Genomic DNA, 25,799 nt, shown 5'->3' with positions numbered 1-25,799 from the left:
TAATTGAGTTGATTAACTGAATGTGCTCTTCCTGTGTTAAATTAGGTTAATTATCTGAATGTGCTCCTCCCAAACTTTGTTAATAAAACATCATATAAATGATTCTCACTGCAAATTAGAGAAGATGGTTGGCGAATGTTGCCTTTTTAAATGCATGTTATAAGTTACACAAACTTACAGCATTAGCAAAGATGGAGTTCGTGTGGAGGGGCATTAGCTACTGTGAACCGAGCAGCTCTGAGACACCGAACCCCATATCATGAGCAGTTTGCATGTGAATGAACACAGTGTCACGACAGTGAGATGGCACCGCTAACTCTGTCAATGCTGTCGGAAGCAATCCATGCATGGAATGTATCTGAAAACATCTTTGGTCATCCTGGAACAACATTCCAATCAACAATCAGATTTGAGGGACAAGTTTACAGTTTATGTCAAGTTTAGGCTTACAACCAGGTTAGGTGCTTCTACATCATTGTTATTCACCTACTGTATAATTTTCCTCTGATTTTAGGGATAACTTATGGGTATGGTTAGGTTTAAGCCCGGAACACACCAAGCCGACAGTCGGCCTTCGGGCAGTTTTTGTTTGTCAGGCGACTAAGTTTTCTCAGTGTGATCTACACCGTCGGCTGAAGTTGGTCCTCGTCGGCTTTATTTCGGCCGATACGACATGTTGAATCGGCGTCTGAGCTTGACGGTCAGACGGGCCATCTGATCATTCTGATTGGCTGTTCAGCTACTGCCACCTGCTGGTACGGAAAGGCATTTCTTCTTACGCAGGCGCAGAACGGACGTGCTACTTGGCTGTTGGGTGTCGAGCGTCAGTTTGGTGTGTCAGGGCAACTTTGGACCCAGACGCTGCTGACGTGAGCCAACCATGTAGTCTGCTTTCGTCGCCACTAGTTCGTCGGCATTTATTTTATTTCCTTATAAAATATTTCCTATTTAAATTAGGAAAAATAAGCTTGATTAGAAAATTAACAACAATGACAATGAGATAAAAGCAACATTGGAATGTTTTATTCGTTCATGTTACACATTTTTTTAGAAAATAAAACACAACCAATAAATACAAAGATAAAAAGCAACTTTTTTTGGCGAGCGCCTCACCATATTCCAATAGTAGCATTTTTGTTTCTTTTATATAGTTGCGTATATCTTTTTGTTTTACTGTGCTCAATGACAGCGAGCAGCGGCACTCAAAGCAGACTGGTCACAATGGATTGCAATGAAACATGAAACAGGCATGCAGATCCATGAATGATCTTCTTTGCGCGCACACGCGCACACACTCACACACCCCATACAAAAATGAGTTGGCACATTAAAGACAACATCTAGAAACTTTTTTTCTTTTTTTTTTTGCAAAATATATATTATATATACACAAAAATCAAACCCAGAAACCATCTTTGTGTATCTATTCTTCTGACCTGTCTGAACTTTCGAGTGCCACTTTCTGATTTAAAGGTGAAGTGTGTCATTTTTGCACCACTAGCATCACCAAACATATTTGCAAGAAAACTCAGTTTTTAAACAGCTGTCCCAAACACCCCCCATGTGTTATTGGTCAGCCAAACACATAGTCCTGCCCCAAACTCATACCATTGGTTTAGTCAATGTTGCTGTGCTGGGATGCTCAAACAAACAGAGCAATGTTTTGATAGCGCCACAGTGTTACACTTTTGAGGAGAATCAACCTATGAACGGCTCACTTATAGTTGTCTCTGCACATTAAGCTGGGATAGGAGATTAACATCAACAAATTATACAAATCACCTTTAAGTAATTCAATAAAAAAAAAAGAAAACCTCCATCAATTATCACACCCTCACATTCAAGGTGCTTTCCAGTAAAATCATCACAGTAGACCTCCCCATGTACAGAGTTTAACAATACACATAATGTACAAACATAATGTTATCACCCATGTTGTCGCCGCTGCGGTCACATGGTTTGAGCGTGTTTTCCTCCTGCATGGTGTATAAGGCCTAAAGGCGGAGCTCAGAGCCAGTCATGTGATCAAAGACGTATATCATAAATCTCAAAGCTGTTGAAATCTCATCAATTCCCTCAAGGGTTTGGCAGGAATATCTGGCACAGGGAGTCAGTGGAGGAGAAAACACCAAAACAAAAAGTACACAGAGGACAATAAAGGTTGAAGGTTAAAGAAATGTGCCAAGTCTTGCATTCCCACTCTTGACGTAGATATGCATTCTCACTGGAGGACAGAACAGCTCATTCATATGGGCTGGATTGGCCCAAGCGAAAGGAAAAAGAGGAGGCAAGGTGAAGAGGTTGAAGCCAGTGTTGATGAGGTCTTGAGCTCTTGTGTTATCTGACCTCCAGGCAGTCCAGGTACTCCAGAGCCAGCTCGTAGCAGAACCTGTACTGCTCCTGTGAAAAACATCAAGGTTGCATCAGTTTCTTTGGTGACATTCACAAACTACATCAATTTCATAATGCAGCTACATTTTTACATTTACAGAAAATGTCAGTGATGTTTTCCTGCATTGTTAATCACATAATAAAAATCTCATTACGGAATTTAAAACTACACTATGTAACTTTTGTACGGTGGCCGAGAGAGCTCAACATCTTCATCAGTTTGACAACACATGTGCTGCAAATACTTAAAACACAACTAAATACAGAAACGTCCTGCAAATGCTCACAACTCACATAGGATCAGGATATTAAAATAAAAACAAAACTCAGGTCATTGACAACACCATTGATAAGTAGACATTAAAAAATAAGCATGTCCTAGCCAGGTTCATCGCTTGTTGGGGTCCCCTTGAAACATTTCCATTGTGGACTGTGCTATTTGCAGCATGTTTCTGTATTTGGTTGTGTTGTGAGTATTTGCATCACATGTGCTGTCAAACTGATGAAGATTTTTTCTTAATTTGTCAGTGTTTTTTCTATTTGCATGTGTTTTCTTCATTTGCAGTGCATTGAGCTCTCTCAACCACCATACTTTTGGCCTTCTAGTGGTTGAAGTATAAAGCTACCGGTTACTTGCGGCAGAACATTTTTTGGTAATTACTGTGCTTCAACTCCGCTAATCTGAGCAGATGAATCTGATGTCTTGAATCGCATCACTGTGCCTATGGTTATATGCCGATTTATACAGTTGTATCCCTCCTTCAATCCAAGTCAATAGGATTATTTTATCATCTATTGCAGAGTAAAGTAAAAGCATCTCTTTCTCAAGAGCAATTTGAGGTATCATACCTGCACAGAAAAAGAATTATTTGCATGTCAAAGTGTGATACATATTGGTTAGGGGTTTGTTCTAAGTATGGGAATTAGCAAGATTGAACTTTCCTTATCTAAACATCACTAATTAGTTCTTCACATAATTAGCACACTAACCATAGACTCCACCATGTTGGGCTTGGAGTTCCGGAGAGTCTTGACGGCGTAGAACACATCGACCATGTTGTGATGATGCACCATCTCCATTATCATGGTGCAAGCGCAGAATGTGCCACTACGTCCCCCACCATTCCTTAAAGACATTAATATGTTGTTTCATTTGCATCTTCAAGAAAAGATGCGGCTTGTAACACATGAAAGAGAGGAATCTGTGCAGCACACTTTCAAAGCTTATGTGGATTATTGTACTAGAGATGACTGGAGGGGATAGCGGTGAATAAGCCATATTTGTGCCACCACAGGCTGCCAGATATCTGCAATACTTTTAAACATGAAGGAATGGAATGTATGAGAGTGCTCTGGGGAAAGAGTCATGCAATAAAAATGTCACATCCGACTGAGCTAAGATCATTTCCCTAGGGCTACTGATAGAAAAAGGGCACCCCAGCACAGATGCTTTGAAGCCCGATATGGTGCGTTTGTACGACGCTATCATTAATAGAGGATAGACGTATTACACTACAGACACATGCAAGTGGCAGGTATGTATCCTGAGGCCAGAGCACCAAGAAGTCAAATACTGAGAAAAAATGAAGACATGAAAAAGCAGCTGGTGTGTAAGCGGTTTATGCAGATTTTCACTGTTGGGTGGCCACAGAAATTGCAGGAGCACAAGAGCAAAAGAGACCTGGATTGTATAATCAACACAATGAAGTGTAATTGCTCTCCAATTAGCATTTGGAAGCAGAGCCGTATGAAACTTACAAGCAGTGCACAATAGTGCGACCATCACCACATTCCCTCTGCCACTTCTGCACTTGTGCCAGCAGGTTGAGAAAGGCCTTCTTAGAGTCTGGGATTTCACGATAAGCCGACCAGCGCAGAAACTGGAAATGTCGCACTACCAGATGACCTTCCTGCAACTGAACGATAAAGACAGAGAGACCAAGACAAGAAGAAAGAGAAAATTATTTTAAAAATGCATAGCATGAAAAATGAAATTAAAATGGTGATTTTGGTCTGTTCAAGTCAAGAGGGTTTGAATCTCTGAAGTAGCATATATGGAGCCCCTAAAGGGACATGGTGATATAAACTTGCTTTTGCATTCTATCTTAAAACTTTTGCATTTCCCCTAGAAATTCGGCATTTTGCGCTCACAAAACGTTTGTGTTCCCCGAGAAACTTTGGGGAAACACTATACTTTGAAAGCATATGAATATAATTAAGTATTTTTAATTATTAACTTATTAATTTGCAATATAAAAAGTTCTGTAATTTATGGCAAATAAAAATGATCATTAACTACAAATAAATAAGTATGCCAAACCTAGTACCTATTGAGTCATACTTTAAACATGCAACCCTGTTACACAATCTGATATCCTTTTTTTTTTTTTTTTTTTTTTTAAATATTTATTGCAAATGATATTGCTAATAATAATAATAATAATAATAATAATAATAATAAGCAGCGATGAAAGGGCCCTCGCACCCGGGCTCACCGCCACCCGGTGGCCTTAGGAAAACTGTGAACAGTGGGCGATATTCATTTAAGCGGATAAATATGCCTTGTCCAAATACCCACACTTGCGGTCTTGGCCACTTGAGAGCTCATGCACGTGACAGGAAGTAAGTGCGCAAGACTGTCCTATGTCTTAAAAATGCCCAAGTGCAGTACCCTTAATGCACACTAAACCCACACTATCTTGAATACCTCTTCTGAGTGGTATTCAAGGCTAAGCATATCCCATCATGCATTATGTTCGGGAACTCACATGCCCCGAAATCGCGAGATGTCAGGGAAAACATATGACTGTAAGTTAAATTAATTAGATATTACATATAATTTGGTAGTAAAATATAAAGTGTTGCGCATTTTATTGATGCAAAAATGGGTAGGCTATGTGTATTTTGTACAACATTTGCAACTGCTGTTTATCACTTAAAGAAGCACCACAATTTTAAAATAGTGTCTTTTGTTAGTTAGTGACCACTGAACATACATTTAGAACTCTATTTTAAAATGCAAAGTACTGAAAATAATAATTAAAAAAAAAGCTGTAAACGCTTGCATTTTTTGCAAGACTGTAAGTGTGTCCCATCAGGGAATCAAAAGTTATACACACACTTGCAGTCTCCATGCCCACTTGAACACTTGAGCCAAATACAGGAAATACGTCATGCAAGTAGACAAGTGGTCAAGTGCAAAGACCGCAAGTGTGGGCATTTGGACAAGGCTATAGAGGAGAAATATGGCAAAGTCATTTTGATGTACCACAGTTCCTGCTGCCAGCAGATGGCGCTTATATAACTGAATGTTGCCATGTTGATGTCTTCAGGTCAGGACTATTATGTGGAGTTTGGGGCAGATTGCACATTGTATGCCTGAGTTGCAACAACTTCCTGTTTCATGGCGTTAATCGCATACATCAGCACTTAGCCAAGTGTTGTATGATTTAATGTGTTTCTAGCATGTTTGGTACTTTGTGGCATATTTAAATGTGTTTCAGGGAGTGATTTACAGTGTAAAGCATGCAATTTCCTGTTGCCAGCAGGTGGCACTATGACTAATTGAATATTGGCATGTAGATGTCGTCAGGCCAGGACTCTTATCACACATGTGAAGTTTGGGGCAGATTGGACACTGAGTTACAACAGCTTCCCCGGACACGCCGTTCAACGGAAACTCAGGATCTTTGAAATTTATCATCGCTAAGGCCTTAAGATTAAACTGACAAATATGATGTTGTTCTGGTTAAAACGAGGAGTTAATCACAGTGACATTTCCTGTTGCCAGCAGGAGGACATTGTAAAGCTCTAGGAGGAGTTAGTTAAAGTACAACGTCTGGAAATGGCAAAAACTGCAAAAATTTTGCAGAAAATAAAAAATAAAAAAATCTTACTTCCTGTTGGGTTTTCAGATTTTGCAATCTGGGACTTTTTTGTAGGTATTGGGCTGTTACATGTGTCTACTGAATTTCATACTTTTACGTGAAACGTAGCGCGAAGGGCGCTTAATTGAAATGTTGTAGGTGGTGCTATCGAGCCATTTTGCCACACTTAATTCTGAAACCCATATAAGATGTAAATTTTCACAACTTCTGATGTTTCACAACTTCTGAATTTTCGAGCATGTTTAGGCCCTCAAAAATGTGATTCATTTTAGAGAAAAAGAAGAATTGACTGAGCAAAATCAATAGGGTCCTCACACCATCGGTGCTCGGGCCCTAATAATAATAATATTATTATTATAATAATAATAATGTCCTACATTCTGATAACAGGGTTTGAGAAATGGAATGGCAAACCTTATACAAAATAAATGTAAAATAAAACAACTCATATAATATTTCGTTTGACCTCCTGACATAAACAACGTTATCAAGGTTAAGCACCTCCTTTCACTGACGCCTGAAAAATGTCATTCTATTTTGTATCCTATTCATCCTATCCTATTATCCGAACATCTACTTTAAGTCAAACACTCATTGTAAGTCATTAACTGGATCCTTTGAGCATTAATTAACTAAATTGCTCAGTAACAAATCTGTCACGTGGCTTGTCTTTGTCTGGGGAGGACGCCGTTTAGCAACATGATCTATCAATAGCACTCTACGCATCAGCCTTGTACCTTTTTGAAGAAGTAAGAATCATCATTCCAACATGGGTGGTTCTCTCTGGGGTCCTGTGAAGAGGCAGTATGGGACAATTTCTGACAATGACATGGAGTGTTTTCCCAGCTTGCAGAGTCTCAATGAGACAGAAGGGAAATAGGGACTGACAGGGGCTAGCCAAACTGACAGAGGCACGAATGGGAATGTGGCTTAAGGTTGACAGCCTGGCTGACAGGAGTGCTAAAGGGGGCGAACAATGAGAGGTGCAACACTTGGGACAAGATTTCAAAGAGACAGGATGTTGACAATGATGCCATCAGGGAGGACTAAGGTCAGCTAGAGGTGTGAGAAAGTGCCTTTTTATTCAGACAAGTCAATATCAGAAGCACAGACCACACTGAGAAAGACACAATATGCATAACTTTATCTCTCTCTCACACACACACATCCAACCAGAAATTAACAGGTCTAATTATAGCAATGTAGTGAGTGCCAGTGCTATTTTGTGAAATGGAGACTGACCACACTTTTATACCGTTGCTTTAATTTCATCGGTATTGAATTCATTTTCTACAAGTCTTTGAAAAGATCATTTAGCCATTAGCCTCTCAGTTAATTAACCTTTCTGGAGTGGCCCTGAACTCAGACAATCTCCAGTCTTTTAAAAAGAGATAGACATTATAAGACAGGTGATTCGTCTAATGAGGTCTGATTTTAATGAGGTAATCTAATAAATGTCAGCACTAACACTGACACACAGGAGATAAGATGTATTTGAAGATGATGTATATGGCACTATAGACTCACCCGTGTGATGTTGTTCACCCTGAATAGACGAGTAACAACATTGTCATCAGTGGATCTGGAGAGCAGCTCCACTGTCATGGGTCCATACTGCTGCATCCCTGTTTCAGGCCAGTACTGTAGACAAGGCTGAGAGAGAGAGAGAAATAATTACACATGTAAATTGCTGTACAATGAAATTGAATTTAATCCCTGTACAAAGGACAAGTTTTATTTAGTGCAGAGGCAGTGACCAACAGTGACAAATAATGTAAAAATAAAGAAATAAAATCTATCTATCTATCTATCTATCTATCTATCTATCTATCTATCTATCTATCTATCTATCTATCTATCTATCTATCTATCTATCTATCTATCTATCTATCTATCTATCTATCTAGGGACAGTGCACATTAATCAACACCCAGACAGATGTAAATGTAACCAAGTTAGCCCAACTAAAAATGAAAGAACTTAAAAAAAGAGAAAAAAAGTACAGTAACAACAACAACAATAAAAGGCATATTCAAAACAGTAAAATACAATTAAACAGTACATGAGCAATACACCAAAATTACATAACCAGGGGCACACATAACTTTTTTGGTCTGGTTCTCAAGGGAGCACCTGGAGATGTTGCTTGGTACTCACACTTTGCTCTCCACACTATCTTCTTTTCTCTCGAACATGGTAGATGAGGATGATGTTTTATTTTATTTTATTTTATTAACATTAATGACAAACAATAGCAAAAATATTAGGCTGCTGTCACTTTAAGACAGAATGCATGCACGGACTGAATATACTAACACGCATCCGGTTTCTTTCTCAACTGTTCGCCAACGACATAACTGAGAGAATACTTGCCGAGACAGGTATTTTGACATCATTTTGTGTGTATGTGTCTGTTCAAGCAAAAGTAAACGTGAAAGAGGAATCAATTCAGTGTTCGAGCGCTGTCTGAAATGCGCCTGTCTCTCTCTGCAGATATGAGCTTGCAAGTTATAACATTGCATAATTGAAAATGTATGTGCATTTTTTTAAAAATATTAAAATATTATGAATTTATAAATTATAAATAGAATCATGTTTTTTTTTTTATTATGCCATTTGATATCTGACAATGTGATCTAATCTTGACGTCAAAAAAAATAAATAATATAATATACATTTTTAATTAATAAGTCAGACATATAAGGAACATAAATCAAAATTACAATGAACTATATACAAACAAATGCCATGCAATTGGGTAGGTCAAATAAACATATTTAGGATATCTGGGTTTTAATATATCCAACATCTTTGTGATTTCTGCTCAGCTCTGAGGAGTCCAGTCCTTTGCACCATTGAGCTTACCAGTAGTGCCCTCCAGCAAGGCAATGTCTCTAAAGTAAGAAAGCCAAATTAAAGTTGTGGATAGTGGTGGATAGTTCTATCCAAAGGTTTTATGGTTTTCTTGTCAGATGATAAACAAAAGTACAGCCTGCGTTTTAGTTTTTCGAATCTTATCCGGTAACACTTTACAATAAGGTCACAATAATGTTGATTAATGCATTAACTAGCATTAATTAACAATGAGCAATACATTTGTTACAGTATTCAATAATCTTTGTTAACATTAGTTAAATACAAATGATCATTGTTTGCTCGTGTTAGCTCAGGTCCATGAAATAACATTAACATATACAGCTTTTGATTTTAATAATGTATTAGTAAATAAGATTAATAAATGCTTTAGAAGTATTGTTCATTGTTAGTTCATGTTAACTAATATTAACAAAATGGAACCATATTGTAAGGTGTTACCTATTAGCATAATCAAATTTTAAAACAAAACTTTTATTTACCACCATGTTTTTTTGTTTGTTTGTTTGTTTTTTACCCCACATAATCATATAAGATACATATTCAAGTCAATATCTGTATGAATTGTATTTAAAAAAAAAAAGGAAAAAAGATAGCGGACAGAAAATGGGCATTTTGCGATTAAGCGAAGGGTGAAGATAGACAGTGAAAGGATAATAGAGTCAAGGAAACACCAGAGATAGGCTAATCAGCACTGAAAATCCAATTGTGGCCGACCAAGATAAATAATCCTTGCTCATTTCTCCATATCGCTGCATTTTCTAGTCCAATCTCCCACCAGATTACCATTTGCTCAATGTGTCAATTAATTTTCACTCACGCCTGTTGCAGACAGATCTAATCCAGTGGTTTTATTTGAAACGAGCAGGCGTGAAACAGCTTCAGCTTGTATTTCCAATGTGAGATAGAGAGAGGTTGATATAGATGAGATAGAAATTGATAAATCCTTGTCACAGAGATGCGTATTAACAGAGTGACATGGTGTGGAAGATGATAAATATTCATACAAACACATTCAGACAGATTAGAAAAGGGTGAATGCAGCAGAAAGAGAACAGAGAGATATTTCTAGAAAGTTAGAGGACTAACCGAGTGAGATAATGCCTGGAAAAACAGTCTCACACATCAGATGTTAGACAGGAAACAGAAATAACTATAAAACTGTCTTATGCAGGTCACCTCACACAAAAGCACGAATACAGATGTATTGTCAGGTGAGTCTTAAAGATGACAAGCTCTAATTTTATATTCAGTCAAATAATGTGCACCAGATATGCTTTATCATGGAGAACGGGTCACAGTGGTTCCCTGCAGGGGGAGAAGAGTGAAAATCACGAGTAGGTTGGTGTCTTGGTGAGTTTGTCCTTTCCATTGGCAATTTAGACAAGACAAACACATTATCAATGTGGGGAGTCTCAAATGAAGTGCACATTGTGTGTATGCTGTTCACCCAGAGTGAGAATTATGGGGTCTAGGGGGGTGGGCTGACCTACCAAAAAAATAGCTTCCACACCCTCAAAGACTTCAAAACAAAATGTCACAGGGGGGCTTACAATATGTAAAGGTTATATTCACACCACAGTTGTCTGTGGCCCAAACCTGATTTTTCTCTCCACACATGTGGCACAAATGTTTTTTGGATAATAATGAAAACATTACAAATTGCGGGTTTCTCCCTCGGACGAAATCGCGTTCTGGGGTGGGGGTTGTTTGGGGGGGCCAGGGGTTGTTCTCCTGCGGTAGATATCGCATTCCGGGGGGAGAAATGGGAATGCGGGGGTGACCGCAAAGGGCACTTTCACGATCAAAGGGCCAAAAGTGCATGCCACTGTAACTAGTAACTAACTGAAAATAGTCCTAACGATTATGAAAAAATGTAATGGACAAGAAAGTTCAGTATAGACTACAAGCTGACCAGAATAATTCCAGGAATGAATCCTATTGTGTAATTTGAACAGCATCAATGCACATTGTGGGTTGTTGATCTGTTAATCTGGCTCTCTTACCCAGGCAGAGTTGGACTGGTTGAGTTGGTTGAGCATGACGATGGAGGTACAGCCGTAGTCAAATACAAGCCTCCAGAAGTCTGCGGTGGTGGTGGGCAGGGGGTGAGGGGTGACCACAAATGCAGCAGGCTGCAGGAAGCTGTCCATCAGTGCTGCGTTTATGTAGTTGTTGCCTTCACCCTCAGTGGAGACGAGAAACGCGAGGGCACGGTCGGGTGGCAACACGTCCATGCTCCGGTTCTTTTCGCGGTTCCGGGGCAGCAGAGAGACACTGCACTCCTCCACATCCAGGTGAGGGGTGACAGAGTTTAGAGTCTGAAAAGAAAAAAAAGGCAGACAAAGAGAAAAGACAAGGGATCAAGGGGTGTCTGAATGCACTTAAAGGATATGTAATGATATAACTAGGTGAGACAATGAGAGAAAGAGGAAATAAAACTATGCAGGCAATAGCTAGAGGCAAAAAATGACCAACAAAGCAAAAATGGAAAAAGTGCAAAATGCTGTGAAAAGAAATACATTAAAAAACAAAGAATTACATTTTCATGACATCTAGAATCATTCAGGCACTAAACATTGAAAAAGCATAGCAGATTTAGATAGATAGATACATACATACTCCCAAAAATCTTTTTTTTCCCCCTTTAAACCAGAGTGAGCATACTCTTTATCACACTGAGTCTCAGCCCCAAGCACTTTATGTGATTGAGCACATCTTGATGCCGTGCCGCCATCTCCTGAGAATGAGCTACTATCAACTAGTCGTCTGTATATAACTGAGAATTTTGATGCCCTGAAGTCTTAGAGGGGCCAGAGCTACATCCATGCATTTCGTGAGTGTGCGAGGGGAGCACAACCTGGCACAACTTGGCTCCTCTGTGAACTACCCCTTCCTTACACTCCAACTTCCTCATTACATTCCTTCGATTCTGATCCCTCGGTATCGCCTCATTTCATTGGGGGTTAGATCATTCAGTGTTGCTGTACCAATATTATGGCATTCTCTCCCTCAATCATTCCGCTGTGTCAATAATATCTCTGAATTTAAATCACTACTCAAAACCCATCTGTTCTCTGAATGTTATCAGTTCTAAGTTATTTCCTACATCTATGTTGTTTTTTTGTATGTTTTCTTTTGCATTTTGTGTCCTGTTTTTCATTGTGCTGTATTCAATTTTGTTCACTTTGCCATTGTCTTTTCTGTTTATTGCTTTAGTGTTATTATTTTCAAGTTCAACTGTAATGTAAAGTATCCTTGAGCACTGGAAAGGCGCTATATAAATAAAACTTATTATTATTATTATTATTATTACTATTAGGTTTTGCCCCCGAAAGTAAACTTCAGGAACTTCCTGTGCTGTGGAAGTATGGATATATGGAAATATGCCTCCTTCAGATCTATCGTGACAAACCAGCCTTAGGACTTGATTTTGCTCACGAGAGGAATTGTCAAAATTTTGAACCTCCATCTCCTCAGAAAATGGTTCAATTGTCAAAGATCGATAATGGGAAGCAGGCCGCCATCCTTCTACAGCACTATAAAATACTGGCTGTAGAACCTAGTGTTTCTCTCTGGGGGAGGAATTCGATCTATGGACTCCTTTGCCAGAAGAGCTTGAACCTCTTGTTCCATAACCTGAGCCTGCTCGAGGCCCACAACAGTGGGTAAAACCCTCATTGAACTTTGGTGGGCAGGACCCAAACTGAAGTTGAGATACATTGGGTAGATTTTGCCAGGTTTCGAGGAAATCTACTAGAGGAATCAGCCTCTCGGGCTGACCATGGGACGATTCTATGGAATTATTTTTGTATCCTGAAGCGAATTCAAGGCAAGATTTAACCAAAACAATATTTCTACAAGCCTCCTTAGGAGGGGCGAACCCCCCATGACCACAACGTTTTCAGGTAGACAATGTGGTTGAAGTTTGATGGAAACCGATGTGCCCCAAAGCGCCGATGGTGGTGGGGTTAACGAATCGATTGCCTGAGGGCTCCATGGAGGAGCGGGAGTGCTGTGCCCTCTCATGGGAGGGGGCACCCTCAGAGGCCCAAGCTGGTTGTCAGGGCCTCTTTCCCGAAGCCTTCTTCGAGAGAAGAATGTTCCTTAGATCCTTCTTCTCTTGCGTTGGGGTGGAGCTCGAGCTGCAACGCTCTCTTTTGCTTTTGTCAATATGAGGAGCTGGGCACAGATGGCTGGGGCTACTCCCTGGTGATGAGACATAAACCTCTGAAACGGCACTGTTTTTTCGCCTCCTGAAATCTCTTGAAAACCGTGTTGACAGCGCTGCCGAAGAGACCAGAAGGCGAGAGTGGGGCATCAAGGAAGACAGCCTTATCCCGCTCCTTGATGCCTGAGAGGTTCAACCAAAGGTGCCTCTCCATTGCCACCATGGCTGCCATTAAGCGGCCGATAGCACAGGCCATCTCTTTGGTGGCACGGAGAGAAAGATTGGTAGCCCGGTGCAGGTGTTTAATAACTTGGCCCTCACTGAGGTCCTGAAGCAGGTTGGCCTGATATGCTTGAAGCACTGCCATAGTGTGTAGGCAAGTGCCCACCTGCCCTGCTGCCATATATGCCTTACCCACCATCGAAGATCTTGTACGAACTGGCTTGATGGGTAATGTCGGGGTTTTTAGGGATGATGCAGCATCAGAGGAGAGATAAGCAGCAAGCGTCTCTTCAACCCTGAGCATCATCTCATAGCCGTTCTCTTTAAGTTCCATGATCGAAGAATAATAATGACCAGTGGGACTCGATATGCGGGAAGAGAACGGCTTGAAAAAATGTGTTATGTGAAATTGCCTATTCAGGGCACCCAATGGTGATTATATCTAATGATAGCTTAGCTCATATAACATCATACCATGCAAATTATTATTATTGTTATACTTTGTTCTCAAATTGTTAATGTTAACAACATCAGCATTGCGTGACTGTGTGTATTTAGTGTGTATTAGCATTACATGTAGATTCCAATTTCTGTACAGTCTAATCTCTAATTGTCCATTTGTCATACCAATCCACCATCAAAATGATAAGATTAACTATTCCAGCTGCTGTGAGAAAAGGCTAAATATGATCTGCCACCTGCAGCATCCTCACATGATATAGCCTACTAGTTGGGACTCAAAGATGACACAAAGATGAATGGCGGCATGCTTGAATTTCTCATGGAAACCTACCAGTACCACTCGAATTAGAAAACATTATTACAAGCTTACTGTTGTGAATAGGGCTAAGGTAAGGAGATAGTTTTGAACACTGGCAGGTTATATACTTGCTCAAAAATTTATTTTGGATGATTTTTAACTAAAAAAGTTATGGACAGCAGCTTTATTCATTTAATTAATTATTAATTATTTAACATTTTGCAGATTCTGCAAGGTGCATTTTAAATTATGACCTCAACAGTAGATTGATGCAGAGAAAAAAAGAAAAAAAAATGCCTTGGGCAAAGGATGGCTACAAAGCTTAATGGCTGAAAATAAATGTAGACTGGTCACATATGAATACTTATGCTATGAGCCTTGAGGTGAATGAATCAAACTGAGAATTATGCAGATTATTACACTTGATGGGTAAAGTACTTCAATGCTGATTGGTTCTGACAGCACAAATGGGACATTACAATTATGATTATTAAGATTACATTGGATAGCTGTGCGATTAGGAGGACAAGGACAGGTAGACACTCTGAGAGTGTTAGGCATGAAGCCATTAATAGCTTAATGTTAAAACATACATGCAGAACTGTAAGATGAGGGAACACCTCATTAAACCCTCTCTAAATGAACGAAAATAGATGCTACAGCTGGTTGACTTCATCAAAGTTTGAGCTGTGAGTTAGTATGCAGCACTTAACCTGGATGAAACAAAACAACATGATTTGCATAAATCTGCTAGTCTGGGTAAACTCAGCCTGATCTGCCGGCGATTTGATTTCGCTCGGCAACTCAGTCTGGAAACCCGTGCATTCATTTCTGCTGCGCTGTTACACTTTTGTGGGAACCAATCACAGACTGGCTTATCCACCTTGCTCGCTATTGGCGGGTATAACACGATGACGATAGAGAAGCGACGGCAAGCAGCTTTCAAACTCTATCTGATCTACCCGTCTCTCGCACGACCGCCACTCCAAAATAACAATGCACAATCACAGTGACGCCGATTGTGTTAAGCACTTACCTTATCTGAGAGAAATGTAGCAGAGCTTTGATCCGACAGTCTCTTCATAGGAAGATTACAAACAGCGATTAATGACACACAATGATTCTCTGCTGTTATTTTGGTGGTTTGCTTCACGATGTGAGTACAGGACTCTTTTACTTCAATGCCCCTTGATGGTAGACAATATTTTTATTATTTGCTCTATATGTTTCGTCTCCCTGCTTCTTGAATCTCGCGCCGCCTGAGCTGACTGGAATACTGTTGTCATGACAATGACGTAGTTTAGGGCGGCTATATTCCGCGTTCATTTACACTGAACCAGAACAGTATCAGAGTCGCCTTTGAAACTCTCGACGATGCTGAATGACTTCTTTAGTTAGCAAACAAATTGCTCGAGTGGGTGTAAATACCGATCACTAAACTCCCCAGACCAATGTTCAATTTTAAATTGAGCTTGGTCTGGTGATAGCCAGACTATAAATCTGCAGTACATGCACTATGACAGCCATTGTGATTTTAATGAAAACACTATAAAATTAATACAATTCAAACAAACTACATTTTGTCAAGAGAATGTGAGTGGTGCTTGACCGTGCTACCAGATGTTACCAACTTTGCTACTATTGCTCTCCAGTTTTTTTCCGCATTGCTAGGCATTGGCATGGTGGTCAATATGGTGCTATGGATCGTTGCTAGGTGATTTTACTCGATCAAGTAAAAAAAGGGAAGTCTATATGATACTATGATGCAATTCTCTCTATTAGATTTAAAAAAAAATAAAAATAAATAACATTTATATTTAGCTTGAGTTAAAGGGTTAGTTCACCCAAAAATGAAAATTCGGTCATTAATTACTCATCCTCATATCATTCCAAACTCGCAATCTTTGGAACACAAATTAAGATATTTTTTGAGACGCATCTCATTATTGGCTGGCTCCTGCATCAACATTGCATGTATGCATTGCGCTGCTCAGGTGAACAGCATCAGCCAATACTGAGCCGGCGTTCTGACGTAGAACCTGGAAGCACTGAATGTAAACAGCGTAGGAGTATAAGACAGAAGAGATGATATTGTTATATAAAGTTATTTTTGTTTTGTTTTTGTACACAAAAAGTATTATCGTTGCTTCATAAAATTAAGTTTGAACCACTGCAGTCATGTGTACTGTTTTAACGATGTCTTTAGCACCTTTCTAGACCTTGAAAGTTAAATTGCTGTCTATGGAAGAGTCAGATACCTCTCGGATTTCATCAAAAAATATCTTATTTTGTGTTCCAAAGATACGGGTTTGGAACAACATGAATTTTCATTTTTGGGCAAACTAACCCTTCAATTTTAATTTTAGTTTTAGCAATTTTAGTACGTTAAATTAAACTTATTTCATTTTGTTGCCAAGGTAACATTTTTAATTTGCCTTAATATTTAATGTAATATTTATATACATTTTATTTAAGCTTTATTTTAATTAACTAAAACAAATTTTAATAGTTGTAGTTTTAGCTAACAATAAAACAACTGCTCTACATATACAAGTCAAAAATCTTATTTAACACCACTGAATAAACCTAAAATCTCTTCATGGGTCTAAGCAATGAGATGTAGTCAATGTACTTGAACAAGTACCATCCACAGTGCATTAGCAGAGTCCACAACATTATGCCAGGCTGTAATTAGACTATAATCAGCAGTAATATTGCTGGATATTAACTTGCTAAAAAAAAAAAAAAGAAGAAGAAGAAGAAGAAGAATAGGCAATAGGCATAATAATGGTTTTCTCAGCTCATGGGTCACAAAAAGGACACATCCTTTGATTCTTTTTTTTAAAAGAAAGGTTGTGTGCACAATAGAATGTGGTGTAACTGGGTCCAGTTCTCTCCTGAAATGTACTCACCTGAAACTCTTTTCAAAGATGAGCTCAAGTAGGAAAAAACTCTTACAAATTAAGGTTACAACTTTTTACAGTGAACTATGATAAATCGTATAACCAGTGAAACCAACTGTTATAGATATAATTATCTGTTGTAAGATCTGAACATGTAAGCAGCTGAATATAACACATTTTACAACTAGTGATCTGTTATAATGTAACATGTCTTTTTCAAGATAAGATTTGTATTTAAACAAAAGCTAACCACCATAAAAACGTAACTAATCCTAACCAACTAAAAACATGCTAAGCTCCAAGCCAATTGCAACCAACTGTCCACTAAAATCAGTATATGTATGTTTCTTTTTAAATTTTGATATTGCAATACATACTGGTTAGCGACAAACCATTAACCACTTCAAATCCACCACAGAAAGTTAGGATAATCTTTTTTGAGTCATTTGTCCTCACTTCATTCACTCCTAAATATGACTCACCTGAAACTCTTCTCGAAGTTGAGAGGTGTTGGTCTGAGAATCCACACTCAACATGTCCTTATAGGTAAGCGCAAACTCACTAATAGGGATGGCGGTCTCTCCACACAGACAGGCCTCTAGTATGGCATCATGAATGAATATATACTGCTCCTAAAATCAGATAGAGAGATTGACACAGAAAGAGTTAGTTCAGGACAGACTAAGACAGAAAACTGCTTCAAAGAAATGAGGTCATGTCAAAACTTGCAAGATGCAATGTCCAATTATTTGCTTTTATCTGGCTTTAATTAAAAACGATGTGACAAAATGTCAGAGAGATTAATTGAGGGGACAAATATTAGCTTAATTTAGCAGTGTAGGAGGGAAAAGTCAAAGTCAATCAAATCTATAGTCCCACGTAAAGATATACAACACTTTGCACTCATCTACAAATGGCCATCGGTAGAATGACTTAAGACTAAAGTGATTGTGGTATAAGACAATAGTTGTCTATAGAGATACTAGAAATAATTATTATAGAAATGTTCTGAAGAAAATTTGAGTGATGCTTGCCCATGCAAACAATCTGCCATGGCTTAATGAGTTTTCTAGATGGTTGCCAGAGTGTTACAATGGGGTAGTTAAAGTATTTAGAGTTTATGTGGTTTCTAGGGTGTTCGGGTGGTTGCTTACTGACCTAAGCAGCCAAGGCTCATTGGAAAAACATGCCCATGGCATCATTTCTGCGTCATTTTACGTTGCTTCTTGCAGGTTTTGTGACATTTCTGAAGTGAAATGTCCAGTGAGTAGAATTAAAAGTGTGTTTCATTTTATCCAAAACAAATGAATGTGAATCTGGCAACATTTTATTAAGTTGGTTATTGTACGTATCACAATAGTCTGGAAATGAAATGTACAGTGCTAAAAGGTTAATGCTTGAAATATTTTAAAAAATAATCTACCACCCACATTAAACCTAACCGATAATGTTGACAAAAGAAACATGAGATAAAAACACTTTGTGCTAAAGCAACCATGCCTTTTTAGCTTGCTTCTACCAGTATTTACCAGGTGTTAAATACCGAGCAAGTTTAATATGTCAGAAAAGCCATACTGTACATATGGAGATGGTTATGTGATACAAATATCAAAATGTATTAGTTTATAAATTATGCACTATTGTAAAAGTGCAAAATAAGTCTTTATTAATCGATAATCAGCCTATGTATGAATAATTTGCGTGAAAAGGAATAAAAGTTGTTGCCGTTCTTGTCATTAGTGTTAATTTCAGATGGAAATGTCCATGAATTGTACTGTTTGTATAGGTACATTTTTGGAGTTTTGCAAAAATGTAGGAGGTGTTGAGGTGTTGTTCAAGTCAAACTGCATAATAAAGTTAAATTGAGTAAGGTATTTAGAAAAATCTGTAACCGTAAATATGAACAACAGAAACAGTAATGCTTGCCTTATTAAACAAACATTATAGAGACATAAGTGTCCTCAATTAGACTGCTAAATTTTGATTCTGCTTTACTCATTCAATCTGTCCTTTTATCAGAGGGTTAAAGGTCAGGAATGAGTTTTGTTTGATCTCTGCTGAGGAAGTACACTAGACTGGCTTTCAACTTGGTGTAGTCAATTCATATATCATAAGCAGCAGTGTGTAATAGTGAGGGCAGAGATCTCTTATGCATTATAAAGCAGTCTAGACAGCAAGGCGTGTTTCATGGCCTTGCTTTTGTCTTTAAAAGCGTTCTTGTTATATTAAGAGAACAGTGATTATACATTAAATTATGGTTTCTTCTTTGTTGTCCAGCCTCTTGAGGGTTCACTTGAATAGAAAATATATTCACAGCTACTTTCGTCCATCAGCTTATTAACATGCAGTTCACCAACTCATTCTCTGTCTTTCATAACTGAATGAATTTGAGGGGAAATAATAAAATGAGAATATAAATTATTCAAAAGTAACACATTTTTATACAAAATGCATTTTTAATGTCTAAATCTCTTTTACCAGGAAACCTCAGAGAAACTTGTGTTCTAGGCCATTTTTTATACTTGTTTGTGTAAAGAATATAGAGAAGTTAAAAGCAAGACAAAATAGAAAACTGGAAGTTGTCATGAAATATTTAATATAATGTAGCATTCAACCAACTACTGCACTTATGATAGATATAAAAAGCAACACTAATTTCCATTCTCAGCTCATTTTTCTTCTGCAATCTGTATGTCCAAGTAAAACAGGATATTTAGTGAGAAAAAAAAAAAAAGGGGGACTTGATTTTATCAGTAATTGAGTAGTTCATTAAGTTTAGCCATTAAAGCTAGGGTGTACAGTTTCGTAGAAGCTACCAATAGCAAACTAGCTTTGAAAGCACAAAAGGGAAAAATATCCCACCCTCCTTTCAGAGCCATGTCTCCTTTAAAACACATGGCACTTCCAAAACAAAGTCTGCAAAGCATTACGTAGACGGCATTGATGGAGGGTGGAATGCAATACTTTCAAATTACCTCATGTCTCAAAGAGCAACATTACAATAATAATGAATGTAAACAACTTATTTTTGGTTATTGTTGGAATTCATAGTGGTTTTGTGTGTTCAGGCCATGTCAGAATTAGCATAATTATGAGATTCTGATTGTAAAAAAAATCCTTGTAGACCTCGTATTTACAACTTGTAAACTCTGAATTTTCGGAGAGCTCGGACTTGTACCACTTGACTCTACAGATTCATTTTGGCATTGATAGTAGTGCCATAGAAACGCCAGTTGTCATCTAATAATTACGGTAATTACAACATGCCATGAATGCATCCAACATTGTTTTGGATCAGGATGAGCTGTAAAAGGTTTGTTTGTTTGTGATTCGTTGTGACTAGTACTGAATACGTCGATAATGTGTGATGTCTGCATGAACAGGGTGCGCGGAGGTATGAAAATACATAGGTTATCAAGCAGGCAGGACGTCCAATCATTGCATTCTAACAGAATGGATGAACATGTTTTGAAAAGGTTCCAAAGAATGCAGGCATACATCGGGTTTACATTTTCTTGCCAAACGTACAATTTGACAGAATCATACGTCAATAACAGTGGTTTACTTCCATGATTTAGGACTATTTTGTTCACAACAATACATACATTACAACATTTTAAGCCGACTTGGGTATTGTTCAAAGATACACAACATTCACATGAACTCTGATGTCAAATGAACTCAGGTAAGCACCAAGGGGCCCTATCATACACCCCGTGCAATATATATATATATATATATATATATATATATATATATATATATATATATATATATATATATGGGTGCACAATGCGCATTCACTTTGCTTATTATACACACAGGGAGCACACACGCAACTTGACAAATATTAAAAATAAAAGGATTACAATGTAAAAGATTATTATTGTGTGCATAAGGATAGAAATGTTTTGGTGGAATCCGGCTTATCCCATAGATGGTCTGCTCGCGCGCTTTAATCTCGAGCACGAGCAGATCCGTTTCCTCACTATTGATGCGTTCAGTTTTTCCGCTTGCAAATTCCGCCTTGTAAATAGCGAATCTGCCATGGTGCGAGCACAACTGGCTTTTAAAGGGAATGGGAGATGAGACTCTGATTGGTTTATTTCATGTTACGCCCAAAACACACCCATTACTCATTAAAGAATAGGGACAACCCAGCTAGACCATGCGCCAGGCGCGCTGACTATTTTTCCCAACGTTAAACTAGCAAAAGTGGATTCGGAGACGCCCTAAGTGCACTTGCGCCGTGCGCTTTAGACCATGCACTTAGATCGTTAAAATAGGGCCCCAAGAGTGCTAGTGTGAAAAAATCTAGCTAAAATAGCCAACCTAGTTTAGATGGATGACTACTTGATTAATGTGACCCATATTCTTCTGTTTCTGATAAGTAGTTTTATTACCTCAGTCTGGATCATATTAATACGTCGTGAACAGAGTGTCTTCACACAGTTATAGATGTCCACCACACCCTCACACTCCGCCATATCCAGCATCACGTCCAAAACTATGTAACAGCCGGTACGGCCAGCGCCCATACTGTAGACAGACAAAAAAATGGTTAAAGGAATAATGTCATGGCACTATTGTAGCTCTGTGTATGCACTCACAAATGGACAGTTTTAAGTAGAGGTGCTTCACAAATGGAGTTCAGTCAATTTCTGATTACAGATTACTTACAGGGTTGTAAAAATCTACCACAGCTCTTTCAAGCAGGACAGTCAAGGGGAGACTAAAACAACCTGCAACTGCCACAGTTAATTAACCCAGCTTCCAACCTGAATAATCTTTACGCTTGAACTTGTGTTGACTCTCCACCTTTATAACTGTGGTGGTACCATGATACAGTGATGTTATCAGTTGGTAAAACAATTATACTTTGATATTGAAATTAACACTGGCAACCTAACAAATGTGAGTGAAAATCAGCTGTGGTGGGTAAAACATATCAACTCTCTTGCCAATTAGGTGTGTTATGATTCAGAAATGACATCCTTCAACCAGGAGCCTCTAACATTAGCAAAATAACAACATGTTCTCCAATCAATATGCCTGTATAGGTCATTTGTCACTTCCCTGAAATACGACCCATAGGAGCGTTTACTAAAGTTATGCCCCAATCGACAACAAGACAGTTTCATTTGAATGCATTGTTCCCTTTTATCTTTTATCCACACGACACTTTATTCATTCTTGAAGCGAAGTTTGTTTGTTTATTTATTTATTTATGTAGGCTGGTAAAAGTTCTGAATCACTTACAGATTACTGGTTCTGAATGATTATTAACATATTTATACACCATGGTACTTAAAAAGTACTGTATTTCAAAGAATTCATTGGTACTACTCTCCAGGTTATGTCTAACATGATATTACCATGGTGCTTTGTGCAGTAAGAAAATGGAATGTGGGCTGGATTGGCCTTCATGGCAGTGAGGCATACGGTCTACTAATGAAGTGTGCAAAAAAAAAAAAAAAAAAAAAAAAAAAACTCTCAGAAAATCTTAAATGAAGCAATGCTTAAGTTTAATTAAAAGATAAAGCAATAGTGTTAAAGCACATAATAGTGGAGAGATAAACTGAGGAATACATTACAACATTTAATTTGCACAAAATATGTTACATTTTCAGGATAAATGTGAACCATTTGGAGACTCAAGTTAACTGAAAACATGACTGATAACGCTGTCACTTGAGAAGAAATTTCACAAGTGATGCTTATATGAACGTTTCATCAATGTTCAGGGATGATTCACTGAATTGGTTTTCTGTCCAATTTAGTTTTATCTGATACATAAATGTCTTTTTTATGAATAAGTCAGACTGGGGGACACAAACACGTCCTTGGACTGGTGAACTGCAGGTGCAAGCATTTTTTCTCTTTATAATGGACAGCAGATGCATGGAAAATACTAAATATCTGCATTTCATCAAAAGAAAGAACATGTTTTCATATTTGAGATCTGAAAGAACTGACATTGCCTTATGATAAGAAATGCATTTTTTCAAAGGTGAAGAGGAGGCGCTAAAACTCAGAAGAGACTGCTTAACAGTTGGAGTGGTTAGGATTGTTCAGTAAAAAATAAACTCTGTTTAATTTAATTCTACTGCTTTCAGCTAATTGGATAGTATATTCTGTATACCAATTATTTTTATTTTTAAACAATATAAAACAATAAATCGATCTAGAAATAAAGATCTGAGGACTATATATATATATATATATATATATATATATATATATATATATATATATATATATATATATATAGTACAGTATGTACAGTCAAACCAAAAATTATTCAGACATTTTTTATATATTTTTACTAGTGGGGACAGGACACTATAATTCATTTATGTAAGTGAGGATAGCAAAATAAAGTAAACTGTGACATATTTAAAAAAAAAAAAAAAAAAAACACAACATCGATTAATCACAATTATTTTCTGTGATTAATCGTGATTAATCGCAATTAAAAACACTTAATTTGTTATATGTTTTTAATATATTTTATAATGTAATAATTTCACAGTTAATCTCCAAATTAAAACAACATAAAGAAACATCATGAAGACAGTATATTTTAAATACTTGTTTAATGACATCTTTTTAAAAATGAAGGACAGTGTTACTGATACTAATAGCCTACAGCTACTGATGTCTTGATGAAATAGATTTTTTCCCCCATTTTTAAATATAAATTATAGCCATTCAACATTACAGTGTAATTGAAAGCTATATAATTTTTTACATTTATTAGGCTTCAAAAATATAACAACTTTTAATTTAAGTGAACTTAGAACAATCCTCACATAAACCCATAACAAATGTCATATTTACCTGTGCCTTTCCTACTTGTCTAAGAGATAGGAAAAATACAGAAATTGAATAAAGTTACTACGGAAGCCCTAAACGGCCATGGATTATTATTATTTTTTTTTCCTATCTTGTTTTCTCGTGATCATGACTTATTTTATTGTGATTTCAAGAAAACAAAAGTTGTTTTCTCGTGATCATGACTTAATTTTCTCATGTTCTTGAGATAACAAAAGTTGTTTTCTTGTGATCACTACTTAATCTCTGCTCTAATATGATTATATGAATATGAATATGATTATTTTGCTTGAAAGTGTATCTGTTATCATTACGTTCTGGCTGCTAGATACTCACAGTTTCATTACCGCAATATTTCGGTGTGATACTAAACGTACTGCTTATTAAAACCATATTGTGTATCTTTAGACGTCATTTTAATCATCGCAGTTTCAGTGTTCGTTTACCTCACTATGTCACTCAATGTATAATGATAAGAAATATGATTTATAGCCTATGTCATTTAATTCAGTGTTAGCATGTAACCTATTGTATTTTCTATATTTCTTTGTAGGAAACCACACACATACACATAAACACTCTTCTCAAACAGCATCCCAATATTGTTTTAGCCTTTATAAACTGGATTAAAGTTTTATTTTTTTGGAAATCTGGAGTGTTGCACCTCTTTTCATTGGAAGAGCTAGGAGGAGGAATAGTTTAACGCCCAGGATATCACAGCCTATCCTACATGACGAATAAAAATAACAAACACATTATGTAATATAATTTTATTTCAAGCGAATGAGGGAAATAAAGTGGGTTTAATCCAAGCAGCTTTAAAAGTTTTTAGAATTATAGAATAATCTGGCATCTTTCCAAAGGCACTCCATGTGCACTTTAAATGTTGAATGCTCTGTTGATTATTAAACATGTTAATTACACAAATAAAATGTTTAGTGTACATTTATTGAACAGTTATTGATTAGCCTATATGTAGTTATTTATTGTAAACTTTATTATTAAGCGAAGTAAACATTTTAAACACACACACACACACACACACACACACACACACACACACACACACACACACACACACACACACACACACACACACACACACACACACACACACACACACACACACACACACACACACACACACACACACACAAACACACACTTAAGTTACCTATATTAAAATGCTTAAATTACAAAATTGCTTATTTAACATAATACATGCTTATTTAACATAATACATAAATACATACATCTATTACATTGTAGCAACATAGTAATAAGAAAATTGAAACTAAAATCTGTAAGTACATGAAGTAATGCTTGATTACCTGCAGTGGACAACCACTGGCCCAGCATCGGGCGGTGTGGAGGCTTTGACCCGCCGAAGGAAGGCCAGCAGTCCTGTGGCATGATATGGGACACCATGCTCCGGCCAAGATGTAAAGTGGAATTGGCAAACTTCATGCTTGGCTGGGTAACCCCGCTAATAAAGCACAAATAAACAATAATATATATATGTAAATATAGCAACCATTTTAGTATATCATCTCAAAGGACAATACTATAGAAATGAAACATGGATATATTTTATAGTAGTCAATGTGCTGCTTGTATAGCAATATAGATTTACTGTCCTGTAACTTCACAGCCATTATTGTCAAAATAGCTGGCAACAAAAGTGAGTACACCCTAAGTGATAACAGTTGTATGTTGTTTAACCATGCAAAGTCACATGTCCTATTCATCATGTTCAT

The 25,799-nt window shown here is 37.5% G+C and overlaps 1 protein-coding gene across 10 annotated transcripts in view; it reads right to left on the bottom strand.

Moving 5' to 3' along the window:
• Positions 1 to 1,001: 1,001 nt before the first annotated feature.
• The window catches only part of ptprua (protein tyrosine phosphatase receptor type Ua), a 322,168-nt gene continuing 297,370 nt past the window's right edge, over positions 1,002 to 25,799 (bottom strand). For 8 of the 10 annotated variants that reach the window (XM_048202034.1, XM_048202035.1, XM_048202038.1 and 5 more), the window contains 8 exons: positions 25,374 to 25,528; positions 21,612 to 21,747; positions 17,691 to 17,840; positions 11,159 to 11,473; positions 7,806 to 7,931; positions 4,150 to 4,307; positions 3,382 to 3,517; positions 1,002 to 2,400 (listed from right to left, as the gene is read on the bottom strand). In XM_048202034.1, coding sequence (XP_048057991.1) covers positions 2,338 to 2,400; positions 3,382 to 3,517; positions 4,150 to 4,307; positions 7,806 to 7,931; positions 11,159 to 11,473; positions 17,691 to 17,840; positions 21,612 to 21,747; positions 25,374 to 25,528 — 1,239 coding nt within the window. In that variant the 3' untranslated portion in view covers positions 1,002 to 2,337. Of the gene's footprint in view, positions 2,401 to 3,381; positions 3,518 to 4,149; positions 4,308 to 6,532; positions 7,070 to 7,805; positions 7,932 to 11,158; positions 11,474 to 17,690; positions 17,841 to 21,611; positions 21,748 to 25,373; positions 25,529 to 25,799 lie in introns of those variants that run through there. The other 2 variants (XM_048202043.1, XM_048202042.1) reach the window with 2 other exon arrangements.

Source organism: Megalobrama amblycephala, linkage group LG9 (assembly GCF_018812025.1).
Source record: "Megalobrama amblycephala isolate DHTTF-2021 linkage group LG9, ASM1881202v1, whole genome shotgun sequence".
In the NCBI taxonomy this organism is placed as follows: Eukaryota; Metazoa; Chordata; class Actinopteri; order Cypriniformes; family Xenocyprididae; genus Megalobrama; species Megalobrama amblycephala.
This window is presented reverse-complemented; position numbering and strand designations above follow the sequence as displayed.